The sequence below is a fragment of the Acomys russatus genome, chromosome 7 (genome assembly GCF_903995435.1).
Source record: "Acomys russatus chromosome 7, mAcoRus1.1, whole genome shotgun sequence".
Taxonomy (NCBI): Eukaryota; Metazoa; Chordata; class Mammalia; order Rodentia; family Muridae; genus Acomys; species Acomys russatus.
The window spans coordinates 49,458,856-49,479,230 of NC_067143.1; the positions used below are offsets into that span (position 1 = coordinate 49,458,856).

The 20,375-nt window shown below is 43.3% G+C and overlaps 1 protein-coding gene across 1 annotated transcript in view; it reads left to right on the forward strand.

The window, feature by feature from the left end:
- The first annotated feature begins 311 nt into the window (after nucleotides 1–311).
- Nucleotides 312–20,375, forward strand: part of Ints4 (integrator complex subunit 4) — a 65,264-nt gene continuing 45,200 nt past the window's right edge. Inside the window, exons 1-6 of the mRNA XM_051148977.1 lie at nucleotides 312–477; nucleotides 3,952–4,146; nucleotides 6,813–6,930; nucleotides 12,586–12,692; nucleotides 19,295–19,480; nucleotides 20,238–20,288. Coding sequence (XP_051004934.1) covers nucleotides 424–477; nucleotides 3,952–4,146; nucleotides 6,813–6,930; nucleotides 12,586–12,692; nucleotides 19,295–19,480; nucleotides 20,238–20,288 — 711 coding nt within the window. The 5' untranslated portion in view covers nucleotides 312–423. The remainder of the gene's footprint in view (nucleotides 478–3,951; nucleotides 4,147–6,812; nucleotides 6,931–12,585; nucleotides 12,693–19,294; nucleotides 19,481–20,237; nucleotides 20,289–20,375) is intronic.

A 20,375-nucleotide genomic window follows, 5' to 3' on the forward strand; every position in this document is an offset into this window, starting at 1 on the left:
CGCTGGCGTTTTTCTTTCTTTCTTTCTTTTTTTTATTTCTTATTGTGGGTAACTTTTAAATTACTGGAACGACGGAAAATGAACTTCAGGGGAGAGTTAGAACTAAAGCAACATTCACCGTAAGATTCTAGCAGGAAACCGTCAAGGAAGACCGGAACTTCAGCTCTGCCTCCAGGACACAGCTCCGGGTTTTGCCTCGAGCTCCGGACCGCCCAGCTTTCTGGACGCGCTCTTAATTTCCGTATCCGCCGCCGTAAAGTCAGCCAATCGGCTCACAGCGTGCCTGAGCAGTCGAGCTTCAGGAAGCGGCCTCTCTATCCAGGAGCCCCACTGCCTTCTGGGATTGCGGCGGAGTCGGTGCGTTTGAAAGCGTTTCCTGGGCGCTCCTAGCGAGTACGGAAGCCGAGGAAGTCCGGCTCAGCCATGGCGGCGCACCTTAAGAAGCGGGTGTATGAGGAGTTCACTAAAGTGGTTCAGGTAAGCTGTGGTGGGAAAAGTCGTGGGCCGGTCGGCGCGGGAAGGTTGTCCACAGTCCACGCTGTTCTCCAGATAGGCGCCTAAATTTGTGTGTAGCCGACTCAGGTTTTAGCTCCAGGCTGCACTTCAGGGGGCGTGTTAGGTCGAAGCCGCTGTTCTTGTGTGTGTGTTTTGTTTTGTTTAGTTTTTAAGTTTCTGGACATCGAATTCAGGGTGTTGAGCATGCTAAGCAAGCACTCTACCTCTGAGTCACACCCCGACCGCACTTGAAACGAAACCAAACAAAATTAGCAAAAACAAATCACTGTATATTTTTTAAAAACTGTCCGCTGTCTGACTTTGACGTCTCACAAATCGGTTGTGCCAGATCTGGTTACATTTGCATCCTGTTGTCCTCGGGTGGAGGCAGAACTCCTCCTAACTCTTGCTCCCCAACTTTCAGAGACGAGCAGGGCTGTATGCAGAGCCCCACGGGCATGGCAAAGGGCTCTGTAGAACATTTTCTGGTTCCTTTTTGCATGTAACTAGTTCTGAACTTTCTGAACGAGGTAAGAGTCAGAAAGCTGTTCTAGCTTTGCAGAGCGCCAACATCTGTGGCTGATTTTCTGTTTTGTTTGTTTGTTTTGTTTTGTTTTTCCTGGCTCTGTATTCCTTCCCCTTCCTACCTCCTCTCTCCTTTGTCTCCTCCCCGTTCTTCGTTAAAGATTTATCTTTATTTGTGTGATGGTCTGTGTGTGTGTGTGTGTGTTGCATGTGTTTGCGCGCCTGCGAAGGCCGGAAGAAGGTGTGTCAGAAATCTGGAGCTGGAGTTAAAGGTGTTTGTGAACCACCTGAGCTGGGTGCTGGGTCCTCTGAATGAGCAGCAAGTGCTTTAACCACCGAGCCTTCTCTCTAGCCGCCCCCCACCCCCCACGCCTCCTTTTCTTTCTATTGTTGTAAATATAGGTAGAATAAGCTTGCCAGCTTAATGGGATTTGTTTGTTTGTTTTTTACAGTTAGAGGCGCCAAAGAAGTCACATTTTTATTTTATTTTTATTTATTTATTTATTATTGTTATTATTATTATTATTTTTTTTTTGGTTTTTTGAGACAGGGTTTCTCTGTGTAGCCTTGGCCATCCTGGACTCACTTTGTAGACGAGGCTGGCCTCGAACTCACAGCGATCCACCTGCCTCCGCCTCCCGAGTGCTGGGATTAAAGGCTTGCGCCACCACGCCTGGCTAGTCACGTTTTTATATAGTGCCACTTCTTCCTCCCCTTACATTCCTTTTCTAGCATGACACGGGTCACACCCCAGAGAACTTTTGTAGTTGTCAGTTTTACACAAAACACATGCTGTTCTTTGTTACTTTTTACTCTATACTGAGTGGCCTTTTGGTTTTGCTTCAAGACTTGACTGAAAGAGCTTAGTTTCCTCTGCTGCTGTTTCCGTGCGCTCTGTTGTACCCTCTGTCCGACCTCATTCAGGGCTCCTGTAGGCGCCAGTGTATCTGTGTCCCCACCAGTCTGTGCTCCCTGATGGCAAAAGTGATAGGACCCGGTTCCATAAAATGTTACCACGTTGGCAGATATTATTCCCTTCCTTACCTGTCCCCCCCACCCCCGGGGAGAAAGTCATTCCTCGCTTTTGAGCCAGCTGCAGTCCAAGTAAATAAATGTGTTTTAGAGCCTCCTGCTTCTATCTCCCAAATACTGGGGTTACAGGTGTGCACCCCAGCTATTGGAAGAATTCATTTTTATACTTTGTCTGCTCCTGGTGACCTGTTTGTTGTGAAGATAAGGAGGGAGGGCGTGTGTTTAGTGCTTGTCACATGCATGCACAGTAAAGACAGGACAGCAGGGTTCTCAGGCGTGCCCCTGGGCTGGTGTTGGCGTGCCATTTTATAAACGAGGCGTCACTCAGCTAGTAGTGTACAATTCTTTTCACTTCAAAGCCGCTTCTTTGTTCATGTTATATAATGTTCCTGACTGCAATTACCCTGATAGAGCAGATTTGAGGGAGATGACTGCTACCTACACTAAAATAATATATTAAGAGTAAAGAAAATTACTGAGTATGACAATTATCTTACAGTTATTTTCTGTTCCTGCTCATTATGTCAGGACTTAAGGAACCTATAGGATATGTTCCCTTCTATACAAACTTAAACTTTTAAAAAAAAGTTTATTTATTTTGTGCAAGTGTATGCGTAAGGTTTTGGTTTTTTTGCCATGTGGGTTCTGGTGATGGGACTCAGGTCATGCTTGGCAGCAAGCACTTTTACCCACTGAGCCCTCTCACTGGCCTGATGATACTGTCTTTCTTTTTTTTTTTTTTCCCCCTAATTAAAAAAAATGTATTTACTTAGAAGTATTCAGAATGTCAACAAAACAGGCACTTTTTAAAAATTTTTTTGCAATTACAGAGTGGTATTCAGTTAACAGAACAACAGTTATCTTCCTATAAGCTGCATCACAGACAACTGAAGATGGAAAAACAAAACAAAAGAAAAAGAAAAAAAAAACAAAATAGAAAAAGAAAGAAAAAAACCCCTACTGCCCTCATGTATAACTAATTTGTGCTGTGCACTAACAAGAACCTGCTTTAAATTTCCATGCCAATTTACAATCTCCAGATTGTACCTGGCAAGGCCAGTGGCCATTGAAAATACCACCAGGCCAGGGCTAGCTAAAGACACACTCGGTAGTGTGTTAACTATACCAAAAAAAGAAAAAAAAAAAGATACCGTATAGTTTAAAAACAAATCTTACACAGCCTTACATTTCAGCTTTTTTCTTCAAAAGGAGTTGTGTACAGGGGGGTTAAGAACTTTATAGACAGGGCAAAAAACTGCGCTAGAACCAACTTTCTCATCCTCCTCTTCATCCGCCTCCCCTTCATCCTCCTCCTCATCTTCCTCTTCCTTATTTTTCTTGCTCTGTTCAGCCTTGACCACCCACCCGTCTTTCCACTGCACCAGGCTTTCCTTCAGCTCTGTAGGCAGCAATAGCCTTTTCGTGCTTCTTCTTCAGCAGCACCCTTCCCACGGGGCTGCTTGTCATCTGCACGGTGCTGTCCACATCTCTCCCAGCTTCTTTGGAACATCACGAATGGACCTGCCAGGGTGTTCGCCCTTGATTTCGGGGCTGAAGGCTGAAGGAGGCCTCTTGGATGCGTCGGGGTCCTTGAACTTTTTGGTCTCCCCTTTGGGGGTGGAAATGTAGGTTTTCGTTTCTCTTTCATAACGAGCCTCTGTCATATCTTCAAATTTCCAAGAGGCTCAGAGTCACCGGGTGCCCGTCGGGCTGGTGCTTGCCCAGGTGCTATCTGTATGGAGCTGTGAGAGTGGGAGCCAGACACAACCCAATACTGTATTTCTTAAGTTCTATTAGCTAAGCGTATGTGTTAGGAGGGAAAAATTATTTCCATACGGTGAACCCAAGTTACATTTATAGACTCTGTGTTCACATCTTACCTTCTTTACTGTCTTACAGCAACAGCAGGAGGAAATTGCTTCCAAGAAGCTCCGATTAACAAAACCCAGTAAATCCGCTGCTCTGCACATAGACCTGTGCAAGGCCACCTCCTCCGCCGATGCTTTGCAGTACCTACTCCAGTTCGCCAGAAAACCCGTAGAGGCGGAGAGCGTGGAGGGGGTGGTCAGGATTCTCTTGGAACATTATTACAAGGTAAGAAGGTCTTGAGCGCCTGCCGGGGTCATTTTGTAATGAGTTTGTCTCTACGCTAGCTTTCACTGGTTTCAACCCCTTTCTCTTTCTCTGCATTTACACTCGAAGATTAATTTTACAAAAAGTGATGTTCCCAAAGTAATGCATGTACTGAAAGGCATAGCATGCTCGGCACCTGCTTTCCTTTCCCTTATCTGGTTGATTTTGGATGAGCTGGTTGTGGTGCATCCCTGTAATTCCAGTGCTGGGAAGGTGGAGACAGGGGGATTGAGACGTTGTAGCCAGCCTGAGCTACACAGTGAGCTTCAGGCCACCTTGGACTATAGAAGCAGACCCTGACTTAGAAAACCAAAAACCAGGCCAGTGAGGTTGGTTCAGTGGGGTAAAGGTACTTGCTGTGTAAATCTGACTACCTGACTACCTGAAGAAGCTGGGTGCCAGCCAGGTTGTGGTGTGCACACTTTTTTTTTTAGAGATTTATTTATTATGTATACAGTGTCTGCCTGCATGTACTCCTGCACACCAGAAGAGGGCACCAGATGGATCTCATTATAGATAGTTGTGAGCCACTGTGTGGTTGATGGGAATTGAACTCAGGACCTTTGGAAGAGCACCCAGTGCTCTTAACCTCTGAGCCCATCTCTCCAGCCCATGGTGCATGCTTTTTATCCCAGCATTTAGGAGGCAGAGGCAGGTGGATGGTCTACAAAGGAAGATCTAGGACAGCTAGGCTACACAGAGAAACCTATCTCGAAAAACTGAGAGAGGCGGGAGGGAGGGGAGGATGAGGAGGGGAGGGAAGGGAAGGAGGGAGAGAGAGAGAGAGAGAGAAAGGAACTGGGTGTTGTAGCACATTTGTAATGTTAGCACTCCCATGGAGAGATAGGAGGCAGAAGCAGGAGAGTCAGCTGGCAGTTGGTGGGCCAGCTGGCTAGCAGTATGTAGCACAACAGAGACGAGAGAGACCCTTCCTCAGCAAGGTGGAAGTAGAGGACCAGTTCTCAGCAGCTGTCTCCTGACCACCACACATGTGCTGTGGCACATGTCTACACGCGTGCACAGACATAAGTAGATAAATGGGAAAGAAAAAAACCCAAACCCCAGCCAGGCACAGCGGCGCACGCCTGTAATCCCGGCACTCAGGGAGGCAGAGGCAGGCGGGTCGCTGTGAGTTTGAGGCCAGCCTATTGTACAAAGTGAGTCCAGGACAGCCAAGGCTACACAGAGAGATCCTGTTTCAAAAAAACCAAACCACAACAAAGCCAAAACAAAAAACCACAATTAAAAATATATAGATGAGGAGGGGGGTGACGGTGGTCACATTTGGATGGCAGCTGATTTTTTCAACCCAATTTTATTTATTTATTTACTTATTTTTTTTATTAATTCATTCATATTACATCTCAGTAGTTATCCCATCCCTTGTATCCTCCCATTCCTCCCTCCCTCCCATTTTCCCCTTACTCCCCTCCCCTATGACTGTGACTGAGGGGGACGTCTTCCCCCTGTATATGCTCATAGGGTGTCAAGTGTCTTCTTGGTAGCCTGCTATCCTTCCTCTGAGTGCCACCAGGCCTCCCCATCCAGGGGATGTGGTCAAATATGTTCAACCCAAATTTAAATATTTTTGTCATTGGTATAGAATGATTACTTAATGTCAACACTGACGAGACACCCCCCCCCCCAATTTCATATATTCAGTGTTGAGGATTGTGCCACATATTTAACTATACAGTATGATAAAGAAAAGGACTCATTCTTAAATGTCATAGGGAGAGAAATTTCTTCCCACAGCAATCTTAAAGATGAACCTCCTACTCCCCCCCACCCCTCTTCCCCAAGACAGGGTTTCTCTGTGTAGCCTTGGCTATTCTGGACTTGCTTTGTAGTTCAGGCTGGCCTCAAATTCACAGCGATCCTCCTGCCTCTGCCTCCTGAGTGCTGGGATTACAGGCGTGCGCTACCAGGCCTGGCTGAGCCTGCTCCTTTTTAAGCTAAGATGGCCAGACATCTCATTCCTCTTTCTCCTTCACAGCTGGAGCCCAGGCACATGATCTTTCCTCAGTCAGTTGCGCCTGCGTGTCCCAACCATCCAATCAGGATCTGCTGATGCACAAAAGTCAGTGATGAAAGATTCCTTCTAGTGATAACAGTGGCAGCTATAGCTCCCACGCGCCAGTGACTCCAGGAGTAGCAGTCCCAGTGGTGTTGGTGGGCAAAATGGCCGTGACAGCCAACACTGACTGAATAGTGGAAATGGGGCACTTTTAGTGTCAAACGCACATGTTTTAGTTTTAGAATAATGATATCAGGAAGACATAAACATTTCCATTTGTGCTGGCCATAATGGCACATGCCTGTAATCCCAGCACTCTGGAGGCAGAGGCAGGCAGATCGCTGTGAGTTTGAGGCCAGCCTGGTCTACAGAGTGAGTTCCAGGACAGTTCAGGCTACACAGAGAAACCCTGTCTTGAAAAGAAAAAGGAATTCCATTTGCAGTATTGAGTATAGCCCTGATGGATAAGGCTCTCTCTTGAGGCGTATGAAGTTAACTTTTCAGAAATGAAGCTCTGGAGTAGTTGGATCTTTGAATTCCTTTGGGATGTCATTTTCCTGTGTCCTGGCTAAGAGTAGATCATCAAATGACAGGTGCTTTTTCCCCCTAGGAGAATGACCCATCTGTGAGGCTGAAAATTGCATCATTGTTGGGATTATTATCAAAGACTGCAGGGTTCTCTCCAGACTGCATAATGGATGATGCCATTAACATACTGCAGAATGAAAGTAAGTTGCAACCTACAAGCTATGTGGTCAGGGCAGAAATCTAGTCCTCATGCAGAGAATTCACAGCAAAGTTTTGTGTTGGTTGTTAAGAAAAAGAACTTGAGAGAGAGAGAGAATGTGTGTGTGTGTGTGTGTGTGTGTGTGTGTGTGTGTGTGTCTTCTACTAGTCCAGGCAGTCCTGCAACTTGCTAGGTACCCAAGGCGACCTAAATTATGAAGCAATCCTTTGCCTGAGTCTCCTGGGATTATATGCATAAGCCACTCCTTCTTCTGAAAAGGGAACTTGAAGATGCTTTAATAGAAACCTATACATGTATTTACTTATATTAGGGCTGAAATAGAGCTTTATGTCAGGCAGGGATGTGGCTCAGTTGGTCGAGTGCTTATCTAGCCTTCATGAAGCTGTGGGCTTAGTCGCCGTCACTGCATAACCTGGGTGGTCATAGCTCAGTTGTAGAGTGCTTGCCTAGGATGAAGTCCTAGGTGTGAGCCCCCCCCCCCCCCCCCACATAAAGTGCACATGGTGGCTCACAATGTAACCCTAGCCCTGGGCAGTAGAGGTGGACGACTCAAAGTTGCCTGCATAGGGAGTTAAAGGTCAGACTTTTTAAAAAAACAGTGTTTCTATCTCTGCCTATAGATTTAACTTAATAACTATCATTGTGACCTCTACAAAGTGCTGTGTAACAGCTTATTTAACATAGAAGATAGATACTAATTTCCCTTTAAAAAATAATTTCAAGGTCTCAAACTCATAGAGATCTACCTGCCTCTGCCTCCCAAGTGCTAGTAATAAAGGTGTGCGCCACTGTATCCAGCTGTAATGTCCTTTTGTTTGTTTGTTTGTTTTCGAGACAGTTTCTCTGTGTAGCCTTGGCTGTCCTGGACTTGCTTTGTGGGCCAAGCTGGCCTTGAACTCACAGCAATCCACCTGCCTCTGCCTCCCAAGTGCTGGGACTATAGGTGCAAACCACTGCTCCTGGGTTAATGTTCTTTCTTATATACTAGCTTTAACTGGAAATATTTTATCTCCAAAGTAGAAACCTAAGAGAAAGAGACTTAGTGTTCTATTGCTGTGAAGAGACACCATGACGGGAGCAGCTCTTATAAAGAAAGCATTTAATTGGTGTTGCTTACAATGTCAGAGGGTTAGTCCATTACATCATGGTGGGAAGCAAGGCCCCATGCAGGCAGGCGTGGTGCTGGGGAAGGAGCTGAGTGTTCCACATCCAGATCTGCAGGCAGCAAGCAGGAAGAGAGAGAGCGCGAACCACCCACCTCCAGTGACATACTTCCTTCATCAAGGCCACACCTATTCCAACAAGAAGTGTCACTCCCTAAGCATTTAAAATACATGAGCCTATGGGGGCCAACCTTATTCTAACTACTGTGTTCCATTCCCTGACCCCATAGGCTGTGGCCCTAGCACAATGCAGAAACTGCGTTCAGTCTGACTTCAAAAGTCCCCATAGGCTATCACAGCCTCAAACTTGCTTAAAAGTCCAAAGTTCAAAGTCTCTTCTGAGAGTCATACAGTCTCATAACTGTAACCCCCTGTAAAATAAAAATTTAAAAAACAGACCACATATTTTCAACACAATGGCACAGGCCATTGGGAAAGGAAAGGAAGGGAACATGGCAAGGAAATATTGGACCAAAGTAAGACAAAAAACCAGCTGACTCCAAACTCTGCACGTCCATGTCTGATGTCAAAGACACATGTTCAGATCTCCTTTCAGCTTTGTTGACTGCAACACACTTCTCTCTCTTGGGCTGGTTCCACTCCCTGTTAGCAGCTCTCCCCGGCAGGGATCCTACAATTCTGGCATCTCTAATAGCTTGGGGTTTCCGCTGAAATTCAGACTTCACTTTCCGAACATCACACGTGGCCTCCCTGAGCCTCCATGCAGGGACACCTGTGATACCTGGCCTCGGGAGCTTTCCTTAGCTGCAGAGGGAGATTCCACAACCCTTTTTTTGAATCCTTGATTTTAAAGCCAGAACCATGTGATTGAAGCTGCCAAGTTCTTCCACTTCCTGGAGCCGAACTTGGCCTCCTCATTGAAATCCGCTTCCCCAGCTTTCTGTGTTTGATGGCCTCCTCCATTGCTTACACTTTTCCTTAATTCCTTTTTACACATGGGCACTTAGCTGTGGTGGGGCCTTGCTCTGAAGCCACCACTCCCTTTGTTCCATTTAGCATCGGGCTGTTTTTTGTTTTTTAATGTCTCATCCCCTTGAGTACTAAATTTAGCTCCATTACACTTCCTGGGATGGTGCTCCTTTTCTCATCAAACTCATATTTTTCCTTGCTCTGCTCCTTTTCATTCTAGCTCTGCTTAAGAGTGGCCACTAATAACCCCCCGAGATAGTCAATATTAGGCTATCTTGAACTCTCTTCCAGTGCTATTAATCTAAACTCTTCAGTTTAGCCCCAGGCTTTGCTAAAATGTCACAAGAATGGTCTCTAGGCCACCTACTGGCATTCTTCCCTGAAACCCCTTGAGCTGGGCCGCCGTCATCTACACTGCTCTCAGCACTGCATTTTCCACACTCGCACTCTATGGCCCATTAAGCCCTGCTTAAAATGTTCAGCTGCTTTCCTAACTCAAAGCCCCAGAGTCTACATTTCACCAGCCTGCAGCATGCTCAGACCTGCCACAGCAATATCTACTCCTGATGCCAGCGTCCATTGAAGTTCTGTTGCTATGAAGAGGCACCGTGGCCACAGCAGCTCTTACAAAGGGAAGCATTTAATCGGGGCTTGTTTACAGTTTCAGAGGTTTAGTCCATCATGTCCTGGCCGGAAGCGGGCGGCTAGCAGGCCTGGTTCTGGAGAGGTAGCTTAGAGTTCTGCATCTGGATCCACAGGCAGCAGGAAGAGAGAGAGCTACTGGGTGTGGCTTGGGCTTTTGAAACCTCAAAGCCCACCCCAGTGACACACTTCTTCCAACAAGGCCACACCTCCTCATCCTTCAAATAGTGCCATTCTCTAAGCATTCAACTATATGAGCCTATGGGGGCCATTCTTACCCACAGCACCACAGAGAGCTTCGATATGAGCCTCATCATAGCCTTTAAAAAGAGACTCAGACTAGGGGAGGGGAATAGGGTGGAAGAGGGAGGGAGGGTGGGAATAGAATAGGAAGATAAGAGCCAACGGATTACAATCGAGATGTAATGTAAATAAATTATAATAATAAAGAGTTTTAAAATTGTTTTTGATTATAGAGGACAAAATAAAGAAGACAAGATGCTATTTAAATAAAAAATAAAAAAGAGAGACTCAGATTATACAGCATCCATGGCAAATAGCTAGCTTATTTTTTGCTAAGTCTTTTAATTCTGTCTCTTAATCATTTCTTAGAAATTTGATCTATTCCTCTCCTGAGTTCCAAGTTTTTGGCCTTCTAAGGTATGCAGAGAATAGAACATGAACCGTAGAGATCATGTAGTTGAACTCGGTGAATAAAGTTACTGTTAAAGTCACCTTAATATTTTATGGACACCATAGGTTAGGAGGCTCCTAGTTATTCACCCTATTGTATTCTTTGAGTTCAGGGGCAGAGAGAGAGAGAGAGAGAGAGAGAAAGAAAGAATGTGTGCATGTGTGTGTTTATAAGGGCTGTAACTTGAAAGACAGAGCGTATGTATGTATTATGTATGTATGTGTTGTTTTTTTTTTTTTGCTCATGTTTTAATACTGTTTTATATGTTTTCTTTATGAAACAGTTCCTCTGGTCATGCTAGCAGCAATTTCAGCTGGTGGCAGATTTGTTTAATATTCACTTGTCAAATACCCATTTGATCATTGTAAAGGAAAAATACACCAAAAGCATACATACAATTATAGAAGTTCCAGAAGAGCCTTTATACAATGAGGAGCCGGTTAAGAAGACTGACATAGGTCTTTGTTTGCTTGTTTTTTGATTTGGCTCTTTGCCATTTATTAGGTATTTATTGAGTACATAATGAGTTATTCTAGATTTTGAGAGAATGGAGGTGAATAAAAAACTATCTATGTCTTCAAGCCTCTTTCTGTTTCTGGTTTAGTGTAATATGAAAGTAGGGTAAAGTATGCCTGCTGTGGAACCAAGAGGAGATGGACAGTTAATTCTCTTGGGGATTAGGTGAGCCCAGGAGGATACTTTCTAGGTGGTCAAGTTAGCCTGAGAGAGATGAGGAGTGAGAAATGCAGCAAGTTGGATAACGTACTGGGAAGACTTGAAAGAGTAGCCAGGTGTGGGGACACCTGCGTTTCCGGCTGGGGGAGATGGGGCCGCAGCATCAGGAGTTCTGGATCCTCTTTGGCTACCCTGGGAGATCAAGGCTACACGAGACCCTGACCCTGTCGTTATTAAAAATGAAAATTCCAACCGTTGATTTTTACCAATGAAGACTCAGGAGCCAGATGCTGGGGTGAAAACCTGCTAGCTCAGAGAGGCAGAGAAAGCCTCCAGCTGACCTTCCTACTCAGCTCCCATCCCAAAGGAAAAAGCCAAAACCCAAAAGCTAAAAGCCCCCAAAGCCAAAAGGCCCAAAGCCAAAAGCTTGATAGCTCACCCAACAACCCAGGAGGAAAATGTCAGTTCTTTCTTCTCCATGCTGTTTTAAATACCTTTCCTCAAAGTCCCTCCTTTCTGTTTAATCCCAGTCATCTGGCTTCTTGCTCCGCCTCTTGAGCTAGGATTAATTTTATTAAATCCTGTATACTGAAAGCTCTTGGATTAAAGGTATGTGCTAAGGCTGGGCCACACCATAATCACCTGTTTATAATAAACAGGAAGTTCTTGGATTAAAGGCTTGTGCTAGGGCTGAGCCACACCAAACAATAAACAGGCTTTTACTGTTCACAATCTCGGAGTTCACAATGGGATCAAATATCCTGCCACAAGACCCTGTCTCAAAACAAACAAGGAAAAGGAAAAGAATTGAAAACTTGAAGAAATGAGTTATAAAGTATAGGTTATAGGTCATGGGGCACCTGGTATGGCTGCATATTTGGAATTTGCTTGGAAGGCTTTTATTTTTGTTTTTTGTTTGTTTGGCTTGGTTTTTCTTTTTCTTTTTGAGTTTTTGTTTTCTGTTTTTGTTTGGATCAGTTTTTTGAGGCAGGATTTCTCTGTGTATCCCTGGCTGTCCTGGACTCACTTGTAGACCAGGCTGGCCTCAAACTCAAAAAGATCCTCCTGCCTTTGCCTCCCTACTGCTGGTATTAAAGGTGTGACCACTGAGCCTGGCTGGTTTTTTGTTCTTTGAGACAGGGTTTCTCAGTGGAACTTGATTTGTAACTCAGAGATCTGCCTGCCTCTGCCTCATCCTGGGATTAAAGGTGTACCCCACCACACTCAGCCCAGTATACTGTTGTTTATTTGTTTGACATGGAATGCTTTCCTGCTTCAGCCAACTTTTCTAATTAAATAGCCACTGCTAGTCCTTTGTGGAAGGCATTTAATTCATCCCTACTCCTGTGGAAGTTGCAAATTTTCAAGACCCAATTCTTTTGGAAATTTAGCTTTTAATTGAGAGGAGGAAAGATTAGACAGAAATAGATAGATGGATAGATAGATAGAATCTATTTTCCTTCCCAAAGTAAATTAGTGTTGGCAATGGTTTCTTTTGAAATTTTTTAACTCGATCTTTCCTCTTTCCTAGAGTCTCATCAAGTCCTAGCTCAACTGTTAGACACTTTGCTTGCAATTGGCAGTAAACTACCAGAAAATCAAGCTACCCAGGTGCGGCTGGTGGATGTAGCCTGCAAGGTAAGAGGGTAACAGTCTCCATCCCAGAACAGAGAGGCTGTGGGCTTTGTGAAGTCTGCCCAGTTAGTCCTCAGAGTGACTGTAAAAGCTGCTCTTTTTAGTCCTTGATGTTGGATGGAAATTAAGCCAAGTGCTGTAGTAATTCTTTAAAACAAACACATTTATGTATTCATCGAGTGTGCAGGACAGGAGAGTCATGGCACATATTGGAAGTCAGAGGCCACCTTGCAGGAGCGGCTTTCTCCTTCCACCTTGTGTGTTTCCAAGATTGTATTGAACCTGGCTGCCACCAAGCCAACCTGCCGGCTACTGTGATGATTCCTGTAAGAAATCATAGTGGTGGTGCCTTTAATCCCAGCACTCAGGGAGGCAGAGGCAGGTAGATCTCTGTGAGTTCGAGGCCAGCCTGGTCTACAAAGTGAGTCTAGGACAGCCAAGGCTACACAGAGAAACCCTGTCTCAAAAAAAAAAAAAAAGAAAAAAAAAGAAAAAGAAAAAGAAAGAAAGAAAGAACGAAAAAAAATCATAGTTGCTTGGATTAAAGGAGTGGAAAGTTGAAAGATATGGGTGATTTTGAGAGTTATTTAGGAAGTAGTTTTAAATTGACTGATTTAGTTTATTGTTTTGTTTTTCTGATCCAGGCTGGCCTCAAGCTTGCTACGTAGATGAGGCTGGCCTCAAACTCACTGTGTTCTACTTGTCTCTGCCTCCCAAGGCATGTACCACACACCAAACCTGCTTTTATTTTGCATGTAGACTGCTACTGTGACTGGAGATATGATTTGGATACTTACTGTATTAATATGAAAATGATGGCCCTTTGTGGCCTAACAAAGTGTACAACAGGCAGCTGGATGTCGTGAAGAGGGATTGCATACGTGAGATGTGTAAGCCAGAGGTCAATGTCAAGCGTCCTTCCTCTACATTATTTTTGAGACAAGGTCTTTTACTGACCTTGGAGTTGTCTTTTTTGGGCTATGAGCCCCTACGTCCCTGCTGCACTGGGGTTACAGGAGCACTGAGCTGCCATGACGGATTAGAATCAAGTCTCCATGCTTAAAGTACAGTTATTTTACTCACAGAGGCATTGCCTCAGCCCCATTTGGCAGTTGTTAATGTTGATGACTGTGATGTAAGAAATGACCTGGAGGCTGTGATTCAGTGTGCTAAGATGAGTAATACATTGCTTATGCGTCATTGTTGCCTGGTTACCTTAGTAGAGGCTCGAAGGCTAGTTGGTTTGAAAATGAAAGTATGAATAACAGTGTGACAAACCTTCCAGGGGCTGATGCAGTCAGCAGGTTGGTTATGAAAAATGATGTTTCCATACTAAATATACTAAATATAACAAGTCACTTTAAAAACTAATAACTGATGGTCACTGTCTCATATCTGGGTTTCACTTTTCTGTTCAGTATCATATTTTCATGGATATTTTGAGGCTTTGTGGAAACATAAGAATAAGTTTAATATTTTAAAATTGTGTGTGTGTATGTGTCTGTGTGTTAGCGCATGAACAGAGGTCAAGATAACAACTTTGTAGAATTGATTCTCCCCTTCCACCTTTATGTGGGCTCCAAGGATTACGCTAGGCTCTCACGGCAGGCATCCTTAATCTGCTAAACCATCTCATCAAAGAATTAACTGGAGTAAAATGCCTGATGGAACATTTTTGGGTTTCTCTTTCCTGGGTTGAGGTTAGACCCAAGTCTTCAGGCATGGTAGGCAAGACTCAGCCCCTGAGTGAGCCATTTTTGCAATAGGGATTCCCATGCTGAGAGTCCAGCTTCCTGTAAAGGTGCTTCTCATGAGCTTTCCCTTGTCTCCTGCCCGTGTAAATCTATGGATTGAAACAAAAGTTTTCTAAACACTTATTCTGTGTATCAGGTAAAACTTCCATGTTATTTGTGAAACAGCATATTCATTTCTTAGGGTTTTTTGTTTGTTTGTTTGTTTTTTGTTTTAAAGAATATTTGGGTTTTGTTGTTGTTTTGGTTTTGTTTTGTTTTGTTTTCTAAACCCCAAGTTTGGGCCAGGGATGTGGCACAGAGGTAGAGAGCTTTGCTAGCATACACTATGCCCTCACATTGATTTCCAATATGGCAAAACAAAACAAAACAAAATAAAACATCAGATTGATAGAACGATTGCAATTATAGTCATAAAGATATTTTTCTTATGAGCCATCTGAAAGTAAGTTGTCAATATGATGCCTAGAACACTTCAGTGTGTGTTCTGTAAAAATTCTGTGATCTCAATAGTACCATCAGATTCAGGACTAGCAGTGGCATATGGCATATTACTAATATGTCACCTCCAGGCACTCAGATTTTCCTCTATAATGTCTCTTAGAAAAATGATCAGTTCAGAATAACTACAATATAACTGTCTTTTTTTTTTTTTAAAGCTTCTTGAGACAAGGTTTCTCTGTGTAGCCTTGTCTATCCTGGACTTGCTTTGTAGACCAGGCTGAACTCGAACTCACGGTGATCCACCTGCCTCTGCCCCTTCCCTCCTCCCCCCTCCCCCAGTGCTAGGATTACAAGTGTGTGCCACCCTGCCTGTCAAATGTCATATCTTGATGGTTACTTTAAATGTGGAATAATTCCTGTGTGCCACCTTGATCTTATAACCTTGGCATTTTGGTAATTAAGGAATTGTTAGTTTGTAGAATATTCTTGAACTTGTGTTTGCCTGATGACTTCTTTTGATTACATTAAAACTGCCTTATTTTTCACAGAAATATAGCTGTGAGGCAGTTATCATTGCATAATATGAGGGATACATTATTTTTAATTTTTTTTTACTACTGATAATGTTTACTTTCACCATTGTTTATGTGGTATCTGTTAGCCTTCTTTACTGTAAAGTCACTTTTTTTTCCCCTGTGAAATTAGTATTTTGTGGGGAGGTACTTTGAAACTGTGTATTCTGATGCCAAAGTTTTAATTTATATTCATTTTGAATTTATTGTTTTTACTCTCAGTGGAATGTAATCTCTTACTGTTATTTCTCCAGTTTGACTAAGTGTGCACCTCTTCAAGCGTGTGCTTGTGTCTTTGATGTCTCTGCTGTTCTTAATAGTTCCATTTGGGGGTTGGTACATCTTGTGCTTTCCCTGCTCTAGTCCTGGCGGCTGCTTCGCTCTGCAGGAAGCCCTGATTCCTAGAGTGGAGAATCATAGTGTCCTTTGTCTCCTGTGTGAGTGCAGACCAGGCCAAGTTGACAGTCGCTAGTACCTGTCACATCATTTAGCTCTGTCTATTTAACTCATCATCGGCTGGTTGGTCGCAGTGCTAGAAGGGAGTGAACCCAGAGCCCATGAGGAGCTTGGCAAGTGTTCTGCCACTGAGCTGCAGCCCCAGCCCCGTTATTCTTTACTTGTGAAATTGGGGGTGCTGAATTAGAGTAAGAGGAGAGGAACAGATGATTTCTAAGAGTTCTTGAAGAGACCCTGTTCCCACATCAGAGAGAGGAAGACAGAGTGGCAGAGACATGGGGCAGGGGCGGGAGCAGGAGGAAGGTGAAGGGAGACTAGTAGTGAATATTTTAAATCAGTGATTTCATGCATAAAAACAAACTTGGCGTTTGGACTTGAAGGAAGTAACTTGTTTTGGCAGTTGTGTGTGTGGATCTTACCTACTGAGACCTTGTAGCTTTTTACCATCCACACTGTTTTAGACGATGGTAACTAGCTAATATTAATACTATGGTCTAAAGTGAATAAGGTTATTTTTAATGTATTTTTATTTCTAAACTTAGCTTTTCTGATAGCCTATAAGGAAGACAGATGAGAAGCCTGCAGTTCTGAGAGCCAGAAATTGAACAGACTACTCAGCCAGTTGTTAGAGCTACAATCTAAAATTAGCTTTCTTCTTTTATATATTTCATGGATGATTTAACATTTACTATTCTTAGCTGGGCGGTGGTGGTGCACGCCTTTAACCCCAGCACTTGGGAGGCAGAGGCAGGTGGATCTCAGTGAGTTGGAGGCTAGCCTGGTCCAGGACAGCCAGGACAGCCAGGACAGCCAGGGCTACACAAGGAAACCCTGTCTCAGAAAAAATAAAATAAAATTGACTATTTCCAGTTTTTCCTTTTTCTTTTTTAAAGAGAGTCTCGCCATGTGTCCCTGGTACTCATGTTGTCTAGCCTGACCTCATTTATGCAATCTTCCTGTCTCGTCCTCTGAGTGAGGACTAGGAGTACAAGCATGTGCTGTCGTACCCAGCTTCTTAGCAGTTTGGACTATGTATTCGATAATTAATTTTGTAGTCTTTTTTACCTGTTCTTGTTTTTTTTTTGTTGTTGGGTGCCGTAGTATTTCAACATGGTTCTCTTGATATCATGTTATACTTCACAAGTACTTCAGTAAATATCTCTAAACAATAAATATATTAAAGAACATTCATGGTACAGCTTTTAGCAGTAACTCCTTAATAATCATACATTTGTATAAAATTGTGCTAACTGCACCAAACACACTTGTGGTGTTTTTCTTTTTGCTTTAGATTAAGATTAAAAAGAAAGAACCCACATACTATGCGTGGACAGTCTTGAAATTCTGTCCGTCCCTAAGACTGTTTTTGTATTTATTTAAATGCCGTTGAGTCACTTACCTTGTGCAACAGCCCATAGTGTGTTTTGATTGCTTCCTTTTGGTGTCATGAAAATATAAGTATTTTTAGACCGGAGAGATGGCTCATTGGGTAAAGCATTTGTCTCATAAGCCTGTTGACCTGAGTTCAATCCTCAGAACCCATAGTGGAGGGACAGAACTGGCTCCTGGAAGTTGTTCTTTGACTTCTACATACGCACAGGGACATATGTGTAACCAAACTCACATGTGCACATCAAACACAAACACATAATGGTACTAAAGAAAATTAAGGACAGACAACAACAGAAAGGCAGTGTTGTTTTTACTTCTCGTACAAGATATCCCAAATTCTTCCAGAGCATCTCACTCTGTAGCCCTGTTGGCCTAGAACTTTGTTTTGTTTGTTGTTGTTGCTTTAGATTTATTTATTTATTATGTATACAATATTCTGCCTGCAGGCCAGAAGAGGGCACCCAATCTCATTATAGATAGTTGTGACCCATCATGTAGTTGCTGGGAATTGAACTCAGGACCTCTGGAAGAACAACCAGTGCTCTTAACCTCTGAGACATCTCTCCAGCCCTGTTGGTTTAGAACTTTGAATGTAGACTAGGCTAGCCTAAAATTTACAGAGATCTGCCTGACTCCCAAGTGCTGGGACTAATTAAAGTGCGCTCCACCATGCCTGGGTGTACAGTTCCATTGCTTTGTCTAGTTCATAGTTTAGTTGTGCATTTAGTTTTTGAATTCACTGAGCTATACACTCAAGAGTTTTTTCACATTTCTCTGTGGATATTAAAAGTTTTCTAAAATTGGGTTTGAAGAGGTGACTCAGCAATTAAGAGTGCACTCTACTGTTGCAAAGAACAGGAGTTTGATTCCTAACAAACAGCTTATAACTACCTGTAACTCCAGCCCTGGGGGCTCTGACACCCTCTTTCTGGACTCTTTCTGGGTACCCTCACTCACATGTCCCCATGCACATGTGCGTGCACACACGCACATGTACGCGCACATGCATGCGTGCATGCACGGAAAATTTTTTTAAATAAAAATAAATTTAAGGAAACTTTCTTAATTTACATTTTTGTAAATAATTCTATTATGTCCTGATTAGTTTTTACATTTTTACTTACTGATTATGTATTGGAATAGTTTGTCTACATGTATGTATGTCTGTGTGTCGTGTGTCTGCCTGGTGCCTGTGGAGGTCAGAAGATGGTAATTGATCCCATGGGACTAGAGGTCCAGATGGTTGTGAGCCACCATATGGGTACTGGAAATTGACTCTAGGTCATCTGAAAGAGCAGCCAGTGCTTAGCTATCTCTCCAGTCCCCAAAATTTTACACTTTTATTTCTATTCAAATTTGATAGTAGAGCCTGGCATGGTGGTGTGCTCTGTTCATCAGGGCACCTGGGAGGCAGAGGCAGAGGATCTCTGTGAGTTCAAAGCCAGCCTGGTCTACATAATGAGTTTCAGACCAGCCAAGGCTCCATAGTGAAACCCTATGTCCCAAAAAATTGATAATAAATAAAATACAGAGACAGAATTAAAGTAATGTTTTGTACAAAGCAAAGTTCTGGCTGTTGGAAATATGAAGATGGGGGAGGTAAAGCTCTTGTTTTCTAAAGATCTAGTTTTGGGTAAAAATGCTTGTTATGAAAGCCTGGCAACCTTAGTTCAATTCCTAAAGCCTACATAAATAGTGAAAAGAGAGGACCAAGTCCACAAAGTTATTCTCTGGCATCCACACATGTATTGTGGCACCCACGCTCCTTCCGACCCCTCAACCACAAAAATAATAAATAAACTAATCTAATGACAAAGACACAATGTTTTTGGGTGGAAGATAAATCCTTAGGCAATACGATGCTGCACAGACCAGTGAGAATGGTTGTGAGTGTGTCCGTAGGGTCGACAGAGTGCTTTTCCCCCAATTTTTTGTTTGTTTTTCAGGGTATCTTAATCATATTCTTTTGCGTTCTCTTTTCTTTTTATAGCACTTGACAGATACTTCCCATGGTGTAAGAAATAAGTGCCTGCAATTGCTTGGCAATCTCGGCTCTTTGGAGAAAAGTGTCACAAAAGATGCTGAAGGCTTAACTGCCAGAGATGTTCAGAAGATTATTGGGGATTACTTCAGTGACCAAGATCCGCGTGTCAGAACAGCAGCTATAAAGGCCATGGTAAACACCATAAAAAAGTGACTGGGCATAAGTTTGTTTTGTTTTTTTGGTTTATTTTCTCTTCTGAGCTAGGGTCTGGCTGTGTAGCCAACTGGCCTGGAATTTGGAGCCGTCCTCCTGTTTTAGCCCCATGCCTATTAGCTCATCTCCAAGGCTATGACTTGTGCTGCTTTGCATATATTCTGAGGTCCCCCCACCCCCAAGTGCACACCTTATCTAGAGAGCACGCCTTTCTTTGGGCTCCCTGACGATGTAACCTGTGTCTGTTAAAATGCCAAATTAGATCCCTCCTTCAGTGACTGGCTCCAGCAGGAAAGAGTGCGACTTGGTATTATGTTACAATAGGCATACAATAGGTGGCCCCTTCAGAAATGTAGCTACAAGGAGAAGTGTTTTCAGGGGAGGTTTTGCTAACCATTTGTTCCTTGGCCTTTTTTTTCCTGCTGGAGCTCAGAACTGAACCAAGGGCTTTATAAAGCAAGTGTTCTGCCATTGAGCTGTGTACCCAGCTGCCTTCTTTTTCTTTTTTATCATTATTTCTTATTTTTTCTAGTACTTTGAAATAGTCCTTGGGTTAAAGTTATTAAATATCTTGAGTGTTTATATAGAAGTATTTGGCCATGTCTTACATTTAGGACTGTCTCTGGCTAAAGGTAACAGTGTTACTATGATAGAATGTGGTATTCGTAGGATCGTGTGGAGATGTTGGAAATATGGACCTTTTCCACAAAGACTTAACTGTGTTTTCTTTGTCTAGCTGCAGCTCCATGAAAGAGGACTGAAGTTACACCAAACAATTTATAACCAGGTACTGTAAAATCATGGCTTTCTTGAGGAGGAGGAGGAGGTTCATGAAGCTGGGAGGGTGTCACACTTCTCAGAATTTGAAATCATG